The 22,566-nt window shown below is 53.8% G+C and overlaps 1 protein-coding gene across 2 annotated transcripts; it reads left to right on the top strand.

Annotated features, from left to right (window-relative positions):
• The first annotated feature begins 5,594 nt into the window (after positions 1–5,594).
• Positions 5,595–21,017, top strand: LOC144274562 (C-type lectin domain family 2 member B-like). 2 transcript variants are annotated; one of them, XM_077833441.1, is made up of 5 exons: positions 5,595–5,693; positions 6,531–6,755; positions 12,471–12,706; positions 19,029–19,135; positions 20,403–21,017. In XM_077833441.1, the coding sequence occupies exons 2-5, from the start codon at positions 6,662–6,664 to the stop codon at positions 20,518–20,520; spliced, it is 555 nt and encodes a 184-aa protein (XP_077689567.1). In that variant the 5' UTR covers positions 5,595–5,693; positions 6,531–6,661; the 3' UTR covers positions 20,521–21,017. The 2 variants fall into 2 exon arrangements, with proteins under 2 accessions (XP_077689567.1, XP_077689568.1); XM_077833442.1 differs by lacking the exon at positions 5,595–5,693 and having other exon boundaries at positions 6,503–6,755.
• Positions 21,018–22,566: the final 1,549 nt, after the last annotated feature.

Here is a 22,566-nt window from a genome sequence, read left to right as displayed (position 1 = left end):
CCATGAGATAGGGTTGCCAGGCATCTGGTTTTTGACCAGAACGCCTGGTCCAAAAGGGTCCCTGGTGGCTGCAGTCAGCACCCTGACCGGGGCGTTAAAAGTCCAGTCCGTGGGGCTAAGGCAGGCTCCCTGCCTCCCATGGCTCCCTGCAGCTCCCGGAACGACTGGCATGTCCCTGCGGCCCCTAGGTGCAGGGGCAGCCAGGGAAGCTCCACGCGCTGCTCCCACCCCAAGCACCAGTGGGAACAGCAGCCAATGGGAGCTGCAGGGGCGAGTCTGTGGGCGCAGGCTATGCATGGCACAGACTAGCGGCTGGACATGGCGGCCGCTTCCGGGGGCGTCGCGGAGCCAGGGCAGGTAGGTAGGCTGCGCAACCAACTGGGAGCCACCTGAGGTAAGCGCCGCCCGGCCAAAGCTCGAACCCTGTCCCGCACCCGAACTCCCTCCCAGAGCCCGCACCCCCTCCTGCAACCCAACCCTCTGCCCCAGCCCAGGGCCCCCTCCAGCTCCCTGAACCCCTCATTTCTGGCCCCACCCCGGAACCTGCACCCCCCCACCCGCACCCCAAATTCCAGCCCCGTGAAAGGGAGGGAGGGAGAGGAAGCGACAGAGGGCGGGGGGCTGGAACGAGTGGGGCCTCAGGGCAGGGGACGGGGCAAGGGTGTTCAGTTTTGTGCAGTTAGAAAGTTGGCAACGCTACCACGAGAGGGCGTCCTGCCATTTCCTATGAAGCCCCTGGCGCTGGCCACACTACGAGAGCGGACCATCTAGGCCACTAGCCTGATCTGGTTTGGCGCTTTCTGCTCCTGCTTGTTCTCCACAGAGACAAGATGATCTCTCACCCTGGGTCTTTTCTTACTTTTCCCGCCCCCGGTGGTGATACCAGTCTCCTCCATGCCCCCTGGGCTGCCTCCTGGTGCCCAGGCTGGTTCTGGATCCAAGGGAAAGATGACTATTTTGCTAAGGCCGAAGGGAACTGGACCTACAGCCAGACACATCACCTCCATATTGGTGCACAGAACAAAATTGATGTGGCGGGGGTGGGGGGCAAGGGGTTCAGAGTGTGGGAGGGGGCTGAGGGCTGGGGCAGAGGGTTGGGGTGCGGGCTCTGGGGCGGGGCCAGGGATGCGGGGTTCGGGGTGCAGGAGGGTGCGCCGTGGCTATGGCGGGGAGAGGGGACTCCCCCCCGATGTCTCTCCCCGGCAGCCGCACCTGGGCTGTGGGGGCGGGGCCCCAGGACGGGCGCCCCTCCCCCGGCCGTGGCAGGTCTGTGGCTGCGTTGGGGTCGGGGGAGGGGCGCCGCAGCAGGTCCCGGCCAGGTGGGCTCCCTGCACGGCCGCGCAGCTTACAAAGAATTTAGGAGGCCACCCAGCAGCCCCCTTCTCCCACCTCCGCCCCAGGGCACAGACGTGCCAGGGAGGCTGCGCCCGACCCTGAGACAGTGCAAGGGCTGGGCCTGCCCCAGAAACACCCTGGGGTCCTGCCCCTCTGCGCCGGGTATGGGGCAAGCAGGCTCAGCCCAGCAGGATCCAAGCACGGAGAAGCTTAGTGTGTGTGGGGCGGGGGGCGGGACCCAGAGGGTTCTGGGTGCGGGCAGCTCAGTGGAGGGTCTGGATGTAGGAGGGAGTTGGATGCAGAGGGGCTCATTGGAGGGTTCTGGGTGCAGGGCAATGGGACTCTGCAGGGGGTCCAGGTGAAGGTGGTCGGGGCCTATTAGGATGGTCCAGGTGCCATGGGGGTAGGGTTCATTGGGGTGGGGATCCAGGCATGGGGCTTGTTGGGGTGCAGGGCTGGGCATCTGGATGTGGGGGGGGGTCAGGGAGGGATCTGGGTGTGGGAGTCTGAGGCTCAGCTGGGGGATCTGAGGATGGAGGGGTCTGGATGCACAGGGATTGGGCGGAAAGGGGAGCAGCTCCCTGTATAGTGATCCCTCCCCCTGTGGCCGAGGAGCGATGGGGGTTGGGGAGGCTGCAGAGCTTTCTGCAGCCAGGGGACATTTCCGGGGGTGGGTCTGATCTGGCCCGGCTCCTCTGGGGAAGAGGTTGCTCTGTGCAAAGTAGAGGAAGTTCAATCTTCCCCAGCTGGGACTAGCACCTGAATCTGGTGCAGGGCAGGAGGCACCGGCTGGGGCATCCCCAGCCCTGCCCCCCACTCCCATGATGATTTACCTCTCTGCTGGCTGCTCTGGGCACCTGAAACAACATACCTGCGCTGCTGGGGAGAGGTGCTTGACCACTTTTGCAGCTTCCCTTTGCTTCCCTGTCCTTTCTCTGCGGGAAAGCAAAAATTCTGCAGGGGACATGAATGCGGCAGGGCAGTTGGGGCTGAATTCCTCCAGGCATATTAGTGCCAGAAACAATCAAAGTCTTGATAGCAGTTGGCTGTGCTTAAATCAGCTCCACGCGTGCTTATCTCCTTCACACATGGGTGCAACCGTAACACAGTGATTAAGTGTATTTGGACTCAGTCTGTAGCTTCAGGCTCAGGCCTGTGGTAGGAGCTTTGCTTCTCCATGAAAGTGACTGTGAAACCACATAGGAAGTAAAGACGCATGGCCCGACAGGCAGGATGAGAGCCAGACACACCTCGTGATGGCCCCATAGCTAAGCTTCTAATGAACAACGTCCCGTGACCAACTCTATCTTGTCAGGCTGCTCCATCGGCTCCAGAGAGGCTGCTTTCCACTGGAAGTTTCCCACGCACGTTCTCCAGCCAGAGGAGATCCCTTGTGCGCACGTGCAAAGTTTGAGCTCAATGACCGTGACTTGCCCACGGTCTCACAGGGAGTCTGGGGCAGAGCTGGGAGCTGAGCCCACATCTGCTAAGTCCCAGCCCAGTGCCGTAACCCCAAGGCCAGTGTCTCTGTCTCTCTCTCTCTTTCTCCGGGTTGAGTTTATCTTTCTAAATCCATCAGTGTCTCCGCCCATTGGGTAACTGACTCTACAAAGTTCAAGGCAAGGAGCGGATCACGCTGCTCATCCGCACTTGACAGTGCTGCACGGCCCTGCCCCTGCCCACATCTTCATCCCTAGCTCTGCCCCCATTCCAGTTCTTGGGCTGCAGTCCCAGGATCGCAGGGATTACCAGACCGGGGGTCCCTCTACCCACTCTCCTGTCTGTGACTCTGGCCAGCACCAGAGGAAGGAGCAAGACACCTCACAGTCTAGGATAACCTGTCCCCAGGGGAAGGTCCCTCCTGACCCCACTCCACCACCTCCTCCCTCCTTTGTCCTTCACCTTCTCCCCCTTGGGCCTACAGGGTTTTGTCCATGCAGCCCCCAGTGTCTGGATTGGCCTCTCTCTCCCAGGGCTTAAGGAGCCTCTTAATCCACCTCCAGATCCCTCTTCAAACCCCACTTCGCTGGGCCAGCTCCCATCAACGCCCTTTGCTCTGCTGCTACCAGGGACTATTTAGAAAAGCTGGACGTGCACAAGTCCATGGGGCCGGACGAGTTGCATCCGAGAGTGCTAAAGGAATTGGCGGCTGTGATTGCAGAGCCATTGGCCATTATCTTTGAAAACTCGTGGCGAACGGGGGAAGTCCCGGATGACTGGAAAAAGGTTAATGTAGTGCCAATCTTTAAAAAAGGGAAGAAGGAGGATCCTGGGAACTACAGGCCAGTCAGCCTCACCTCAGTCCCCAGAAAAATCATGGAGCAGGTCCTCAAAGAATCAATCCTGAAGCACTTACATGAGAGGAAAGTGATCAGGAACAGTCAGCATGGATTCACCAAGGGAAGGTCATGCCTGACTAATCTAATCGCCTTCTATGATGAGATTACTGGTTCTGTGGATGAAGGGAAAGCAGTGGATGTATTGTTTCTTGACTTTAAAAAAGCTTTTGACACAGTCTCCCACAGTATTCTTGTCAGCAAGTTAAAGAAGTATGAGCTGGATGAATGCACTGTACGGTGGGTAGAAAATTGGCTAGATTGCCGGGCTCAACGGGTAGTGATCAATGGCTCCATGTCTAGTTGGCAGCCGGTGTCAAGTGGAGTGCCTCAGGGGTCGATCCTGGGGCTGGTTTTGTTCAATATCTTCATAAATGATCTGGAGGATGGTGTGGATTGCACTCTCAGCAAATTTGCGGATGATACTAAACTGGGAGGAGTGGTAGATACGCTGGAGGGCAGGGATAGGATACAGAGGGACCTAAACAAATTGGAGGATTGGGCCAAAAGAAATCTGATGAGGTTCAATAAGGATAAGTGCAGGGTCCTGCACTTAGGACGGAAGAACCCAATGCACCGCTACAGACTAGGGACCGAATGGCTAGGCAGCAGTTCTGCGGAAAAGGACCTAGGGGTGACAGTGGACGAGAAGCTGGATATGAGTCAGCAATGTGCCCTTGTTGCCAAGAAGGCCAATGGCATTTTGGGATGTAGAAGTAGGGGCATAGCGAGCAGATCGAGGGACGTGATCGTCCTCCTCTATTCGACATTGGTGAGGCCTCATCTGGAGTACTGTGTCCAGTTTTGGTCCCCCCACTACAAGAAGGATGTGGATAAATTGGAAAGAGTCCAGCGAAGGGCAACAAAAATGATTAGGGGTCTGGAACACATGACTTATGAGGAGAGGCTGAGGGAGCTGGGATTGTTTAGCCTGCAGAAGAGAAGAATGAGGGGGGATTTGATAGCTGCTTTCAACTACCTGAAAGGGGGTTCCAAAGAGGATGGCTCTAGACTATTCTCAGTGGTAGCAGATGACAGAACGAGGAGTAATGGCCTCAAGTTGGAGTGGGGGAGGTCTAGGTTGGATATTAGGAAAAACTTTTTCACTAGGAGGGTGGTGAAGCACTGGAATGCGTTACCTAGGGAGGTGGTGGAATCTCCTTCCTTAGAAGTTTTTAAGGTCAGGCTTGAGAAAGCCCTGGATGGGACGATTTAATTGGGGATTGGTCCTGCTTTGAGCAGGGGGTTGGACTAGATACCTCCTGAGGTCCCTTCCAACCCTGAGATTCTGTGATTCTATGAACAGTCCCAGCTGCACTGGCCACGCCGGCTGCTAGTGACAGAGGGGCGGAGCCGCGTTACCAGGAGCAGGGCGCAGAGCCTTGGGCAGCGCTGAGTGGCGGAGCAGTGACAGGGGGCGGGGCAGAGCGTTGGGCGGCGCTGAGTGGCGGAGCAGTGACAGGGGGCGGGGCGCAGCGTTGGGCAGCGCTGAGTGGCGGAGCAGTGACAGGGGGCGGGGCGCAGCGTTGGGCGGCGCTGAGTGGCGGAGCGGTGCCAGGGGGCGGGCAGAGCGTTGAGCGGCGCTGAGTGGCGGAGCGGGTCCAGGGGGCGGCAGAGCGTTGAGCGGCGCTGAGTGGCGGAGCGGTGACAGAGGGCGGGGCGCAGCGTTGGGCGGTGCTGAGTGGCGGAGCGGTGCCAGGGGGCGGGGCAGAGCGTTGGGCGGTGCTGAGTGGCGGAGTGGTGACAGGGGGCGGGGCAGAGCGTTGTGCGGTGCTGAGTGGCGGAGCGGTGACAGGGGGCGGGGCAGAGCGTTGGGCGGCGCTGAGTGGCGGACCGGTGACAGGGGGCGGGGCACAGCGTTGCGCGGCGCTGAGTGGCTGGCTGTTGGTGCAGGGGGCGGAGCGAACCCGGAAGAGCCCGGAGGACACGTGGAGGGAGGCCACGCGGCTCCCCGCGTTCGATCCCCGCGATCCGGCCCCGGCCCCGCACGTGGCGCCCGCCCGGAGCTTGCGGGACTTTCGGGTAAGAGGCGCGGCCGCCCGGGGAAGCCGCAGGGCCGGGCCGGGCCGGGCCGGGCGGGGGGGGTCCCCCCGATATTACGGGGCTCGTGCCCTGCGCGCCCCTGGGGGCAAACCACAGACACGCTGCCCCTGGCTCGTGTGTTCTGTGGGGAGACGCCCCGGGCCGGGGCCTGGCGGGTCCCTCCGGCCCTGGCTGGCCCGCAGCGGGTCTCTGCTGGCCGGGGGGTGAAAGTAATTGAAAGGATTTACCGGTTTGCCGGAGTCCGGAGGCGGGAGCGTGGCCCCAGCCGGGAGAAGTGACTTCAAGGGCCCGGGGGTCCCGGCCGGTGCAGAGCTCGGGGCGTTTTAAATCCCTGCTGCAGCCCCCGGGGGCTCCTGCCCCTGTGGGGACCCCGGGGCCTTTTAAAGCCTGGCCAAGCCCCTGCTGCCAGAGCTCCGGAGGTGATTTGAAGGGCCCGGGGCTCCGGGCCCTTTAAATCACCGCTGGGGAAGCCGGTCTGGTCCGGCAGGGTGTACTGGCTCTTGCCAATACGCTGGTCCGGACCGGCTTACTTTCACCTCTGCTGCTTCCCCGGGGGCTCTGCCCCTCTTCCCCTCCCGCACCGTGGGTGCCTGTCACGGGAGGGCGGGGCCCGTGGCAGATCAGGTCTCCGAAGCCCTGGGGGGTGGAGGGGCCGATGGGGGTTAAGGGGGTTCAATCATCATGGCACCGCCTCTGGCAGGGGGTTGGGCTGCTGGGCAGGGAACGAGAAACCACACATCCCCCCCTCCCCCCGCCCACTGACCTGTCCTGCTGGGTCTGTCTCGGCTTCCAGATCGGCTGGAGAGTCCGGAGCAGGGGGGCGACCAGGGCCAGGACCCCCGCCCCGGCTCGGCTTGGCCGAGTGGGACCCAGTCAGACCGAGAGGAGCCGACCCCAGCCCAGCGTCTCCAGCAGCGTGTGCGGCCCGAGTGTCGCTGAGAGAGACGATGGGGCCAGCAGCTGGACCTGCTGGGGGCGAAGAGCTGCAGCAGGAGTGGCCTGTTGAGGGCACTGGACACCTGGAGACTGGAGGGGAGCCAGGTAATGGGGCGTCGCTGCCTGGGAACAGGCTGGAGAGGGACACTGAGGCTGCCCCACATGGGGCCAGGCTCTCAGTGGCAGCAGCCAGTGCCCAGCAACACCCCGTCTGTGGGCAGCAGGGACTGGATCACCCCCAGGGGCTCTCAGGGCACCGATCCCTGGTTCAAAGCTGCTGTCTGGCGGACACAACGGGGGCTGTGCAGGGGCCTTCTGGGCTGGGTGTGTCAGACCCCCTGTGACTGCGCTGGGCCATCTCTGCCTGGTTCGTTCTCCCCCCTTCTGCTGTGTATGGCCAGTGTGAGACCCCAGTGTGCGGGGACAGGGGCACTCGGCAGTGTGGGCCCAGCCAGAACTCGGCAGGGGGCGGAGCGGGGGTGGGGATGGGGGGGCAGTTTGAGCTCCTGCCCCCAGAGTATGCGGGTCCCTGTCTCTGTACCCCAGAGTGTCTGACAGAAGGAGCAATCGGCAGAAAGGTGCAGGTTCTAGGGCAGCTCCAGCCGGGGTGCTGTCAGTGAGATGCGTCCTCACAGCCCTGCTTGAGGGGTCTTTCTGTTTCAGACCCTCATTGTAACGACAAGAAACGTAACTACTACAAGAAATATAGAATTGTCCTCGCAGTTGTGTCCTTATGTCTCATCGCTGTTACTGTCCTGGCAGGTGAGTTCTCAGGCCTCCCTTCCCCCTCTCTGCACATCCCATTCCCCCTGGAGCCACCACAGTCACGGTCTCTCCTTCTGGCCTGTCTGGCTTCCAGAGGATTCCTGGGGAATGTTCCTCTCCGACCCTCCTCCTGCTCCCTCCCAGAGCCCGACCCTCTCCTGCTCCCTCCCAGACCCCTGCACCTGGGCACTCTCTGTGTCGGGACTGAAATTAGCTCCCCCCAGCAGATCTCTGAGCACTTTGGGTCCGCGTGACTATTGCTGGGCCCCAGGCACAGTCACCGATACCCGTGTAGAGTGCGGGTGATTGACCGGAGAAGGTGCAGGGCAGCAATAAGCTGGGCCCTCTGCCTGCAGCTTGTGCCCCTGAGGTACCAGCCTGGCCTTCCTGCATCCCCGGGTCGTGCCCGGGGCCGGGGTGGCAGAACCTTCAGCGTCACTGAAATGAGCCTTAGAATGCAGTGCGGACACCGCCATCAAGGGAGCTGGTTTGTCTGGCTGGGTTTTGGTTTTGGCTTGGTTACAGTTTACAGTGTGGTCTACTGGGGATTGTGTGTTTGGGGGCTGTGGCGGCCAGAGGCCTCCTAGATGTGTATGCACTTGCAAGGCTCTAGTCTCCTGTCCTTTCATCCTTGGACATCCTTGTGATCACTCTTTTCCTGTGCGTTAACACGGGGCAGGGCTGACCTAGGAGAGAAGGGCTTAAAAGCCAGACGCTAAGACTATGTCTACACAGTGCTAAAAGTCCAGCAGTATGGGAGTGGCTGGCCCGTCTCTGTTGACTCAGGTTCGTGGCTGCAGGGCTAAAATTTGCTGCGGTCTATGTTTACTTGGTCATGTCTCGGGTGACCTACTGAGGTCTCTTCCAGTCCTGCATTTCTATGGTTCTGTGACTTGTGCAGAGTTGACCGGTGACCTCGGCAGTAAAGAGTCCCTTAGTGCCATTCATTCCCCCAGTCTGCGCAGACCGCACCTGCTAGTTCCGAGGGCGGCTGTTCCTGGTGAATGTGAACCCTGCTGTACCATAGTCTGGGGAAGCAGGTGCTGTACGATTGTCAGGGGTGGATTTATCTGTTGCCCTGGGATCTGATCACTGGACCTCAGGAGAGTTTAGCAGCTAGGAGCGTGGGTTGAGTCCAAGCTAGTCTGCATCCTTTGTGCCAATGTAATGACATCAGTGCAGCTGAAGAGGTGCAGACAGAGAGGGGCTTGCGTTGATGCAATTCACTGCAGCGCCCAAAATGAGCCACCCATCGTTCCACAGAGACTCATTCATCACCAGCATTACATCCATGGAAATTGTTCTGCCATAGACAGCCCCTGAATCCCATTGACTCACACAGGGTAAGGTGAGGGGAGATCTGTGAACTCTGGGGTTCTTCACCTCTGGGTGCAGGGAGGTTCCCAGAACAAAGAGGTTCCTTGATGTACCTCTTCCATTGTAGGAGACTTTGGAAGGGACCTAGGAGGTCTGGCAGCCTCTCTCACAGGGTCTCTAGAGTCTTAATATTCAGTGCTCTATACAGGGTATGAAACTTGTAATTATTAAACTCTCAGCTGCAGTCGCTCCTGAAATGAGTTGCACAAATATAAGCTGAGCATGTGTCAAAAACTATTTTAGGGGCTTTCCTAAAGTATGCATCCAGTGAAGTGAGCTGTAGCTCACGAAAGCTCATGCTCAAATAAATTGGTTAGTCTCTAAGGTGCCACAAGTGCTCCTTTTATTTTAGGGGCTTGTGTACAGGAATATTTAGTTCATGGCAAGCTGGGGTGTGGGTCCTCAAGGAATCAATTTTGAAGCACTTAGAGGAGAAGAAAGTGATCAGGAACAGTCAGCATGGATTCACCAAGAGCAAGTCATGCCTGACTAACCTAATTGCCTTCTATGATGAGATCACTGGCTCTGTGGATGGGGGGGAAGCAGTGGACGTGTTATTCCTTGACTTTAGTAAAGCTTTTGATACGGTCTCCCACAGTAGTCTTGCCAGCAAGTTAAAGAAGTATGGGCTGGATGAATGGACTATAAGGTGGACAGAAAGCTGGCTAGATCATCGGGCTTAGTGGGTAGTGATCAATGGCTCCATGTCTAGTTGGCTACTGGTATCAAGCGGAGTGTCCGAAGGGTCGGTCCTGGGGCCAGTTTTGTTCAATATCTTCATTAATGATCTGGAGGATGGCGTGGATTGCACCCTCAGCAAGTTTGCAGATGACACTAAACTGGGAGGAGTGGTAGGTACGCTGCAGGGTAGGGATAGGATACAGAGGGACCTAGACAAATTAGAGGATTGGGCCAAAAGAAATCTGATGAGGTACAACAAGGACAAGTGCAGAGTCCTGCACTTAGGACGGAAGAATCCCATGCACTGCTACAGACTAGGGACCGAATGGCTAGGCAGCAGTTCTGCAGAAAAGGACCCAGGGGTTACAGTGGATGAGAAGCTGGATATGAGTCAACAGTGTGTCCTTGTTGCCAAGAAGGCTAACAGCATTTTGGGCTGTATAAGTAGGAGCCTTGCCAGCAGATTGAGGGATGTGATTGTTCCCCTCTATTCGGCATTGGTGAGGCCTCATCTGGAGTACTGTGTCCAGTTTTGGGCCCCACACGACAAGAAGGATGTGGAAAAATTGGAAAGAGTCCAGCGGAGGGCAACAAAAATGATTAGGGGGCTGGAGTACATGATTTATGAGGAGAGGCTGTGGGAACTGAGATTATTTAGTCTGCAGAAGAGAAGAATGAGGGGGGATTTGATAGCTGCTTTCAACTACCTGAAAGGGGGTTCCAAAGAGGATGGATCTAGACTGTTTTCAGTGGTACCAGATGACAGAACAAGGAGTAATGGTCTCAAGTTGCGGTGGGAGAGGTTTAGGTTGGATATTAGGAAAGACTTTTTCACTAGGAGGGTGGTGAAGCACTGGAATGGGTTACCTAGGGAGGTGGTGGAATATCCATCCTTAGAAGTTTTTAAGTCCTGGCTTGACAAAGCCCTGGCTGGGATGATTTAATTGGGGATTGGTCCTGCTTTGAGCAGGGGGTTGGGCTAGATGACTTCAGGAGATCCCTTCCAACCCTGATATTCTATGAATCTACCTCACACTAGTCTGCTCTGAGTTCTCAGTGTGCACCTTGCTGATGCACGTTTAAATTTGTTAATGTGATTTGATCTGTTCCTCTTTGAAAGGGGAGTAGATCAAAATGTATTAACAAACTGTTAATGCATGTCAGTAGGGTGCCCATAGACAGTCAGACCGCAGCAGACTGGTGTGGGGTAGATTCACACCTCAGCTAGACGCAAACATTTAGATCGTGGTGACAAGTCCTAATCACTGACTTTCCTACTCAGTTCCACAGTATGCATGTGCATGGTAGTATGCACTACACCGGGGTAGTCAATTATTTTTAGTCAAGGTCCACATTTCTTGGTCAAGGAGTAGCCAAGGTCCAGACTGCAGAGAAAATAAAAAAATATAACAAAAGTAAAGTAAATAAAAAGATCTCTGGCAATAAAAAGCACCTGCAGTCCAGATTTGACCCATGGTCCACCTATTGACTACCCCTGCACTACACAGTTAAATCTCCAGGGCCATCTCCATCTCAGCATGCCTCGTGTGTGAGCTGAGAATGCTCTTTCTTTGATAACAACGGCCTGGTTTCCTAACTCACTGTCTGTTCCTCACTGAGCACCAGCCACATGGGTGCAGCTACTGAGTTACTCTGGTGCACAAAAGGGGATATACTCAACAATCACTGGAGGGGTTTGACTCAAAAACTTCCCACCCCAAAAAAGAACATCTCAGGAAACAATCCCTTCCAGGTGGAGAGCAAGCAGGAGGGATTATTGTGGGGGAAACCACTAACCGATGCAGGGTTTAACAGTTCTTACCCATCGTGGCCCTAATAAACCCACCTCTGGCTATCCATCCACTGCACTGGATGTGAGTTATGGTGATCCTACTGCTGCTGTCTGATGGCACTGAAATATATATGTATATATATTATTATAACTGCCTTCACTTCCCCTCTAAACCACTTCAGTTGGTTACTAGGTCAGTAACCCGGTCAAAAAAGGAAATGAGGATGGTTTGGCATGATTTGTTCTTGGCAAATCCATGTAGGGTTTTCCTCATTACTCTGTTATCCTCTAGGTGTTTACACATTGTTTAATAATTTGATCCAATTGAAATATTCCTAGTCTATTGACAGTGGTTGGGGAGACAGACCCAGTCAGAGTGGCTGCCAGCCCTTAAAGTCTGCTTCTAATTTTATATGAGCGCCCTTCTCTTTTTAAAAAGAAAAGGAGTACTTGTGGCACCTTAGAGACTAACCAATTTATTTGAGCATGAGCTTTCGTGAGCTACAGCTCACTTCATCAGATGTATCTGATGAAGTGAGCTGTAGCTCACGAAAGCTCATGCTCAAATAAATTGGTTAGTCTCTAAGGTGCCACAAGTACTCCTTTTCTTTTTGCGAATACAGACTAACACGGCTGTTACTCTGAAACTTCTCTTTTTAGTAGCATTATCAGGGCCTAGCAGGGCTGACGTCATCCTCTCTGCTGGGTCCAGCACTTTCAAATTTCAGTGTTTTATCTCCTGAAATGAGTATTCACACTTTGGTCTCAACATGCCTCTCCAGGAGAGCAAAGCAAAGAGCAGGAAGAGGGAATCAGCCAGCCCAGTGTAGCAGTCTATGTCCTAGCTGATCATAACAAAATCGAGCTTTTCTGTATTCTCCTGCTGGTCATTTGACAGTTCTGCAGCTCCCTGAATTTGGGCCTAGCTCTGAATTCTGCATTTTGTGCTGATGCATGGAAATCCTGTCTGTCTGCATCCTCACTGAATTCAGCCCCACACTCCACACCAACAAACTGAGGTGTGGTGGCCCCTCATAACTGATTCAGTTTCTAACGACTTCCTGGCTCCCTCCCATCCTCTGAGCAGCTTCCAGAGTCTTCAGGAGTCTGAAATGTGGATCTGATGAGATTATTCCTGTTTGCTCTTCTCAGAGAGCAGGTATATGTGTCACCAGTCTCTTAACCCTGTGTTCTTTCGTTTTCAGTGCTCCTATTCACAAGATCTTTGGATGGTCGAGTCACCTCTACTGTCCCATCTCAGGGCCCCCCTTTTGTCCCATCTCAGGGGCCCCCGTTTGGCCTCTGCTGCCTGGAGGAATGGGTCGGATACCAAGGAAAATGCTACTATTTCTCAAAGGAAGAAAAGAACTGGGATTCTAGCCAGCACTTCTGCTCTTCGTTCAATGCTTCCCTGGCTGTGATTGACACCCAGGAGGAAAAGGTGAGACTCCTGCAGATTCTTTCTAACTGCAATGGACTGGGCTTGGCATGACAGACAGAGTTGAAATGTGGGCAGAGCCCCACCCCTGGAGTGTGAGTAGGATCTTTGATGTTTCTCAGGATTGGAGGTGAGAATGAGTGAGATTCTGGAAGCTAAGTCCCTGCCCTGGCTATCAATGTGCCTCTGTGATCAGTACGGACCTTTTGAACCCTCAGCTTCTGACTGGAGATGGCAGTTTTATGGCTTCCCAGCCTCCCCTGCCCAGTTTTGCGTTTTCTTGGCAACCAGCCAGGGTGTAGGGAGCCGGGGTGGCTCCCCTCCGAACCAGAGGGTAAAGAGCCACCCTCTCAGCCTGAGTGGGCGGGGCCAGACCAAGCTTCCGCCAATCCCCGGAAGGGGCGGGGTGGGACAGGAAGTACAAAAGGCGGGGCTCTTTGCCCAGCGAGGAGAGCACCAGGGAGGGAGACAGACACAGGCAGCTGGCTGCTCCCTCGCGATCCTGCTGCCGACCGGGAACCTGACCGGGAGGAAGGCCTGTGGCGACCAGGACTGCCAGCCGCTGAGTACCCGGAGGACCTGGAGGGGCCCGGCTGTAGCCCGGGCCGGCGTGAGTCCGACACAGGGGGAGCTGGAGCTGCCAGCAGCGGAATACCTGGAGGGACCGGAGAGACCCGCTGGAGAGACTGGGTAGGAAGTAGCCCAGGGGCAGAACTGCACCGTGGGGTGGGTGTGTTTGGTCAGCGGGGCGCGGATGGCCCCGCTGACCCAGTGGCGGGACCTTCGCCTCCCGCCACTGTCAGGGCCCTGGGCTGGAACGCCGTGGAGTTGGGTGGGCCCACGTTCCCCTACCCCGGCCAGCCGGCCTCGGGTAGCAGAACTGTGCGCTGCAGACTCGGGCCGGCACTCCCCCTGCCTGAGGGGCGCCCCGCTAATTCCCCAGTGCCCGAAAGGTGTGACGAAGGCCTCCAGTGGGACAATAGCTCTCCATCCCCCACCCCCAGGGGCTCGGAGGACTGAAACCTGTCACACAGGGTAAATGGAGTTAGTGGCTTCTGTTAGCCTCTTTACTGCATCCATATTATTAATGGGTTTGCCGGTCGTTGTTATAAAACCCCTGCGCGACCACACGTCCATGTCGTCGTGCGCTACTCCGAACGCGTACCTGCTATCTGTGTACACTGAGTCTTTTGCCCTCCCCCACTCTTAGGGCTTCAGTGAGGGCTGTTAACTCTGCTTCTCAGGCTGATTTTGAACCATTCAACTGCCCTGACGCTATTACGGTTCCATCACTGACTGCCACTGCCCATCCTGTACATGGCACTCCATTTTCAGACTTCCTTGATCCATCTACATACAAAACCATGTCTGGATTCTCCAGTGGCTCTTCCTGAACTATTCCCAACACTTCCTCCCCCTTATCTAGGAGACACTCGTGTACCTCTCCATCTGTGTTCAGGTATTCAACCACATTTATTCCTTTGTCCCTCACTATGGAAAAATTGGGGTTTTTGCAGACACGGTGTTGATGCCCGCAGGAGTCAGGGGGAATCTGTTATGGATTTTAACCGCCCGGTATTAAGGAGTTCAATGAGTGTGTGTGTGGGGCGTGCCCGTAAGGGTGTATGGCTTGCAGGCTTTTACAGCCCAGGTTCCACAATCCGAGGCGGCCACACACGACGGTAGCCCTTGTGATACAGGGGGGTCTTAGGGTGGACATGCCCCCGGGCGCTGTCGGTCGCCGTAGAGCTGGGTCAGCACTGCGGCATATTGGGTCTTACTATGATTGCAGTAAAGGTGGAACGGTTTTCCCATGTCGGGTAAGCCCAGGCTGGGGGCGGAGGCTAGAGCTTGCTTTACCTTTATGAATGCCTCCTCTTGTGCCAGGCCCCATGTTACTGGCTCATTGGCGGGTTTTCCCCCCTCCGGTAAGTACTTGGATCGGTTCCACCATTTCTGAGTACTCCAGTATATATGCCCTGCAGTAGTTAAGGAGTCCCAGCACTTTCCAGACTTCTTTAACTGTCCGTGGCCTTTTTAACTCTCGAATGGCCCGTCTTCTGTCTGCTGTGAGGGTTTTTACTCCCTGCGCTATCTCGTGCCCTAAATACAGGACCTTTGACTGCTGTTACTGACCTTTCTTCGCGCTTAACTTAAATCCAGCCTTGCGAAGATGCATAAACAGTCTGTTTAGGGTTTTTAAGTGATCCCTCTCATTTGAACTGGCGATTAGCAAGTCATCGACATACAGCAATATCCGCGTATCTCCCTCCAAGGGCACCCGTGCTGTTGTTTCTGCCATTGCCACATGGAAGATGGAAGGAGAGTTCTGGAACCCCTGGGAAACACGGGTCCAAGAGTACTGCTGGTCTCCCAGTGTAAATGCAAATTTCTCCTGGCTCGCTCTCTCTCGCGAGGGCAATGCTCCAAAATCCATTTGCCACATCTAGGACTGAAAACACTGAGTGACCCGGTTTTAGCAAATTGAGACTAGTGGCAGGGCTTGCCACAACAGGATGGGCTTTTGCGGTCACCCGGTTAAGGTGGGTGTAGTCTATAGTTAACCTCCTTGTCCCATCTGGCTTCCGGACGAGCCGTATTGGGGAGTTAGTTGTAGAGGTGGTTTCCCTCACCACCTCTCTAAATTCTAAATCCGTGACTATGTTTTTAACTGCCTCTAAGGCTTCTGGTTTAATAGGGTATTGCCTGTGAGCTTTGTGTGTTGGCCCTCCTATGACTATAGGCTCCATGTTTACCGTTCCGCAGTCCTGTTTATCTGTTGCCCAAACTTCAGGGTGAAGGGAGCACAGTGTCTCCACTAGACTCTGGCGTTATTGCCTTGCTACTGGCAATCATGGCTATATTTTGGGATGGCCTTTCCTGCTTGGACCTTCTGGTCCATTCAGTGCTGCTGGGGTTGATTACTCCTCCGAGCTCTCTAAGGAGATCTATGCCGCAAATTGTGTCTCCTTGCTCGGGGCAAACCCAGTTTTGGCTTACTGTGATCATATCCTCAAATTCTGTTTCTACTGGCTGACTTAGGGTTGCTTTTAATCTTCCCCCTCCCATCCCTTCAATCCATACGGTTCGCTGGGTAAGGGGAGGTCTTGGCTGGTTATCGATACCAAGGCTCCCGTGTCTATTAACATTTTGCACGACTGGCCCCCTACTTGTGCGTTATGAGACATCCATGGGTCGCCTACAGTGCCAGCCACGGAGGCCGCTATTACCTACTTGTTAGCCAGGAGTTTGAGCAACTCCTGGATTTGTTTAGCCTGTTCCTGTTCTTGGGTTCCAGTTTTATACGTTTTATTTTGCTTGCTTGGCCACTAGCCTTCCTTACCCCCACCCGAGGGTAGAAGCAATTCTCTTTTGTGTGGCCAATTTTTTTAGAGTTACTGCACATTTTGGTTTTCTTCTTGTCTTTACAATCACATGCCAGATGTCCTGGCTTGTTACAGGTGTAACTGGTAGCAGATCTGAGTGCATGAACCGCTGCAACCTCCTCGGAGGGGATGGTTGCCACTATCTTCTTTTTCTTTCTATTTTCTAAATCCGTGGCCCATTTCATCACGGCTGAGTATGAATCTCCAACCCAGTTGCCTAATGCCAGGACCGCTTGGTGGTCCGCAGACAATCCTTCTTTTAAAATTTTGGAGGAACACGTCATGGTCTCGGGTTGTTATATTATCCAGGCCTGAATAAGAGCAGAACGCATCCCACTTCTTTTCGGCATAGGACGTGGCAGACTCCCCTTTCTGCTGAATCACTGATTGCAAGGCCTCCCATTTGATGGTTTGAGCTCCTAGAGCTGTAGAAAGTGCAGCTTTAAATTTGGTTTGGCTTCCGGATTCTGGGTTCGGGGCTGGTTCTTCTGTGAGAGCCGCTCCCACCTGGTTGGAGTCATGATCCTCAGCCCAGTGCCTGGTTTTCCATTTGTTGTCTAAGTTGTCCCACACATCCCTGGGACATTTGCATTTCAGTCAGGCCATGCGGTTTGTCCCAGAACTCGGCATTCTTATTATCACGCTTGAGTTCAGGCAGATCGGACAGCAGCACCTGGCTTTCCTGTGTGGTAAAGGGACGGTAGATCTCAGTGGTTTCCGTCCTGAATCCCCGTCCTGGCTCACCATTCGCATTAACATTTCTGAGCCTTCTTGACTGCGTTTTAATTGGGGCCATGCGTTTGTACATGATCCCCTGGGGCAACTAATGCCTGTGGCTCCCCCCATTATCCCTGGTGGTGCCCAGATTTGGCCCTTGAGGTGCTGGCCCGTATGGAGGGGGTTCAGGTCTATCGCCTTTGCTCCTCACTGCCAGATCTTTCCACGGATAATTAATTGGTGGTACAGTTGGCTGTCAAGGGCCAGTTGTGAGCTCCCCCTCTTCTAATCTAGGGGTGTGCCCCTGGCATGGTAATTTTGATTCTGTTGCTTTGGGATCTTTCCCGTCTGCCTGACAGCTACACATTTTGAAGGGAGTATTGTCATTCTGGTACAGGCTTTTATCTCTTAGTGCCTTATTATCAGCTTTTAGAGTTTTATTTTCCTTTTCTTTATATTGAGGATATTCAATATTACTATCACTGCTTTGTCTGTTTTGTCACCTTTTTGGTCATTCCACCATTCAACCAACTCTTCCACTGGTCCGGCTGCAACATAATTTGCTTTTTTTTAACTGCCGCCTGCCGGGTCTTTATGTGTTTATACTCTAAATATTCCCGAGGGCTGACTTTCGTCTCCCCCTTAGATGCCATGGCTTTTTGATTACCCCGACTGCTGACCTTATTGGGGAAGTACGTTCCCCACCGCCCCGCTTATCACCATGATCTCAATTTACACAAAATTGCCGGCCTTGCTGGGGACTTGTACTATTCAAGGGAATATACATCACGTGCCTGATGGGGGGCGCTCTGTCAGGACTTGCAGTGTTACGTACAGTGAGGAAGTGGGATCACCAGTTCGCACTGCCTACCACTCGCATACCCAGGCAATTCTGGGCTTAACTCACAGCCAGTCGCTTGCTGGTTATTTGTCCAATCCTCCGTAATACACCCCTTAGTTAAACACTATATAACCCTCTTGTACTCGTCTCCCTTCCCAATTGGTACCCCTTTTTAACCCCTACACTTGGATTACACGTGTCTAGGTTCCTTTTCACTTAAATTTTAAAAAGCGGGAGCAAGCTGTGTCTGAAGGGGATGAGAGACGTTTATCCCTAGCCTAATGAGGTGGTAAATTAAACATACTCACCTCTCTTTTGGATGTCCGTCTCTGGCACCCAATCAGTTCACAAACTTGTATCCCATCCTCGTCGCCATCTGAAGAAACAGAGATGGACACCGTGTGGAGTCAAGCAGCAGGGATTATTATGCACAGCACTGGCAGAGTGTTACTTTGCTTATCAGGCCCAGTGAGACACTGCCAAACAATTGATTACAATAGATTATATAGGGTGCCAATGGGTGGAGAGAAGCAGCGGGGTGGGAATTCCCGAGCCCCTGGCTAGGTTCTAGCAGCAAGACAAAATTAGCCCAATAAGCCAATAGTCTAAAAGATTACATAATGGCTCCGCCCGTAGCTCAGGTTAACATGTCGCTAATACACAGTTGTTCTCTGTCAAACGTTTCCTATTGCAATGTGTAGGTTAAATGCTGATTTTTGGATCCATAGAAATGAGATGGCTCTTCCGCTTGGCCAACAGGTACATTCCTGGGAGCTTAAAGCAAAAAGAATAGTGAGCAGTACACAGCAATAGCAATTGTTTTAGGGTTACCACTACGTTTCTGCGAACTAGAATTAGCATCTGTGAAAGGGAGGATGTCATAGCTCATGCTGACATGTTAGGCCTGTCCCTGAACTCTGGTTGGCCTTTGGGGAGTGTGTCAAGTCAAGCACGTTATCTTCTTCCTTTAGGCTCCGCTCAGTGCTTTGTGCCTGTAACTCTGACTCCTGGTAAGTCTCCCAATCTGGAATTATGCTGACTCCACTTAACTAGTTGAAACAAAACAAGGTTGTCTCCTGTTTACGCCAGCTTTCTTTTAACCATGTATTGTTCATTGTTAGCTAGGCCTCATGCCTCAGACCAAGCTGTGGAATTTGGGCCTATGTGAAAAGTTCTTAACAGAGACTGTGGTCAAGGTCTTACGTACATATTAATGGATTTTTGGCCCTTCAGTAACTATACTGGTATAGCTCAAGCTCTGCAACTCTGATGTGGAGACAAGCCCTTAGCTATACAATTGAGATTCCCTGCTGTACAAAGCCCTGTGGGGCAGGATCCCAGGAACACGGCAGAGTCTGATACACACTGTCCTGTTGTTAAGGATTTCATGGTGCGCTATGCAGGCCCCATTGAGCACTGGATTGGGCTCAGAAGAGAATCAAGCCAGCCCTGGAAGTGGGTGAACGGAACCATATTCAACCAGCAGCTGTGAGTCCATTTCTGTCTTTTTGCTTTCCCAGGGGTAAATCACAAGCGACTGAAATGTTAGCTTGGACGGATCCACAGCTTACCCCATTAGAGCTTTTAATCTTAAAACCGGTGTTAAAATAGGACCTAACTCTTCTGTGCAGCACAGTACGGTGCAAGAAGGAGTGTGTGTCTCTGGCCTTGATCTGGGCTCCCAATGCCCTTTCTCCAGCGTGCTGTCTCGGTAGGAGTTAAAACCCCTGGGGGGGTAGCGTCCCAGTGGATGCACCTCGGCAGTGAAACAGGCTGTAACGCCAGAGGCTCTTTGTGATCCCTTGCTGATCAGCGCAGCTGCTGCATTTGTCTTGCGCATGGGCTGTGCACTGCCTACCCCCACAGGCACCGGCTTTCCAAAGTGCCGGGGGGTGCTTGACCCTCGGCTCTGCTCCAGGCCCCGCCCCCACTCCACTCCTTCCTCCAAGACCCCACTCCACACCCGCCCCACCCAGTTCCGCCTCCCTCCCCCAAGCACGCCGCATCCTTGCTCCTTCCCCCTCCCCCCAGAGCCTCCTGCATACCGCGAAACAGCTGATCACGGGAGGGAGGGGAGAGGCACTGATCCGTGGGGCCCACCAGCTGATGGGAGGCGCGGGGTGGGGGTGGGGGGCGCTGATAGGGGGGCTGTCGGTGGGTGTTCAGGACCCACCATTTTTTCCCTGTGGGTGTTCCAGCCCCAGAGCACTCACGGAGTCAGCACCTATGCCTAAGTCTAACTCAGGCCCAGATCCTTAAAGGATCTGGGCCTGGGTTACTCTTAATTTGAAGGTGCTAAATAGACACCTCACTGTTCTGGTATACTTAAGTTTCCATGGTCTGGCTACTCAGGCAGATATTGCTACATTGGCTACACTCTGTTTGTATTTTTAAAGTTTGCATCAGTCATAAAGGGTTAGAATTTTTTTTTTTTTTTAAGATAGCTGACTATGGCCGTGCCATGGAAAAATTCTGGTTTGCTGAGCAGCCGAGAGCCACCCCACTCGGATCCCTTTTTCGGCTTGCTGTGCCTAATGATTGCCTGAAATGTTTCCTCCTGTTCTGATCCTTGGCTGCCAGGCAGGAGTTTGGGGTGAATCCTGTTGCTGGTGCAGAAAGGGGAAACCCTGAAAACCTGTGAGCGCTGCAGCTCTGTGTCACCATCCAAATGTGTGGAACGCCACCTCGATGGTGACTATTGCGGGTGGAGGGGGAAACGTTCAGCTCCTGACTAGCTCCATGGCTTACATTACAGGTTTGAAGTAAGAGCAGAAGGGGACTGCGCGTATCTGAGCGATGTCTTCGTGAGCTCTTCAAGGTGCTATTCTCTGAGGAACTGGATCTGTACCAAACCTGATGCATATGCAAAGTGAAAGGAACATGCAATGGAGGGGGACTAGTAGAGATGTAAAAGTTTAACCAGTTAACCCATAAGCTTGATGCTTATCAGCAGGGCACTACCAATTTCATGGGGCATGAAAAATGCGTCAGGGACCAAAATAAGCCCTTCCCTGTGAAATGCGATGTCTCCTTGTTCCACCCTTCCAGAAACAGCAGCAAGACACCTTCATCACTCTCCTCCTGCACACGTCATTGCTTCCTTCCCTCCTCCCCTGTCCTCCCCCAGCACTGAATGCTTGTTTGTCTGAGCGATTGGCTGAACAAGAAGTAGGACTGGGCGGATTTGTAGGCTCTAAAGTTTTACTCTGTTTTATTGTTAAGTGCAGTTACTCTTTTTTACATAATTCTGCATTTGTAAGTTCAACTTTCATGATAAAGAGATTGCACTACAGTACTTCAGTGAAGTGAATTGAAGTTTTTTTTACAATGGAAATGTTTGTAATAAAAAATATAAAGTGAGCAGTGTACACTTTGTATTCTGTGTTGTAATTGAAATCAATATATTTGAAAATGTAGAAAACATCCAAAAATATTTAAATGGTATTCTAGTATTTAACAGTGCGATTAATTGCACAATTAATCGTGATTATTTTTTTTAATCGCTTGACAGCCCTAATTAGTACAAAACATACAGGCATGACATCCCCCCATGGTTACAAACTGGTCTAAGCTGAGTCCCCTTAAACTCTCCAGCCTGGGCTCTCTCACAGTGCCATGCAAGTGACAAGCAGCAAACCCCTCCGTGTACTGTGATCACTCAGCCATCAACAGGTGGAGACACAGCCAAATGAGTTTACAAGTATCTCTGTTAAACCACGCTGTGACGTTCCCCTGGTGTTATCTGGACCGGTGATCTCCTAGGTCACTCCAATCCTGGAGTCTGGGAGCCAGCCTTACCCTGCTCTGCTGTGAGAACCCCAGCTCCTGGGCTGTTCACACATAGCCTCTGGCATGTAAGCTGCTCCTTGGATTGTGTCTTTAAGTACTCCTGCAGTTTCTCTCCACAGCTTTGAAAAACTGGATGCTTGAGATTGTCCAGTCCAGTGCGTTCTGTCCTTTGTACTGAAGTGTTGCCAGCAGATCAGAGGCAGTGTTTGTACACTTCTGTTGGTGATGTCGAAAGTGATTCAAACTTAAGTCTTTGTTTGTATGAGACTGTATGTACACAAACTGTGTGTATGCAAAGTTGGGGCGGGTGGGACAGGGCTTAAAAAAGGGACTGTCCCTGCCAAAATGGGATGTATGGTCACTCTGCCCACCCCATGTGTCCGCAGAGGTGCTGCCTGGAGCCCCAGGAGGCTGCGCGGGACAGGGCACCAATCCTGTGCTGTCAGTCCAGGAAACACCAAGGCTGCACCTCCAGGAGCAACAGCTGGGCGCGGCAGGGAGGGGGCGCTGCTTTGCTCCCCTCCCCATCTCTGCCCAGGGGGCTGTCGTGGCTGCTTTTGAAAAACTTTTGTTGTGAGTCAGCAGAAATACAGGGCGACAGGAACGGCATAGGGGTAAGGTCTTTTCCACCTTTCGGGAGAACAGCCAGAATAGCTTCTGTCAGTTCCTCCCCCGGCAGAATGGCATTGAAAGTCCATCTCAAGGGACCCACGAATACAAAGTCTTTAGCAAAAATAGGAACTAGCTGAGTCCAGCCTGTGATGGCGTCTTCTCTAAATCCAGCTACAACTGGATTCCTTAAGGATAGACAAACGTCAGACAATATTCGGCGAGTACGTGGAATCATCCATAACGCCAGAGCAAAAAAAGATCCATTTCTCTGGTTGTCGCTAGACGCAGAGGAAGCCTTTGATAGAATAGAGCAGTGGCTGTCAAACCGTGAGTCAGGACGCCAAAGTGGGTCACAACCCCATTTGAGTGGGGTTGCCAGGGCCAGCATTAGACTTGCTGGGACCCAGGGGTCAAGCTGAAGCCCGAGCTCCACCCCCACCCGGAGCAGCGGGGGTTGGGCTGCAGCCCCCTCTCCCTCCACTCGGGTGGTGGGGCTTGGACCGCGGCCCCTTCTCCCC

The sequence above is a fragment of the Eretmochelys imbricata genome, chromosome 14 (assembly GCF_965152235.1).
Source record: "Eretmochelys imbricata isolate rEreImb1 chromosome 14, rEreImb1.hap1, whole genome shotgun sequence".
NCBI classification, from domain to species: Eukaryota; Metazoa; Chordata; order Testudines; family Cheloniidae; genus Eretmochelys; species Eretmochelys imbricata.
The sequence above is the reverse complement of the archived record's forward strand: the minus strand, read 5'-3'. Positions and strand labels throughout refer to the sequence as shown.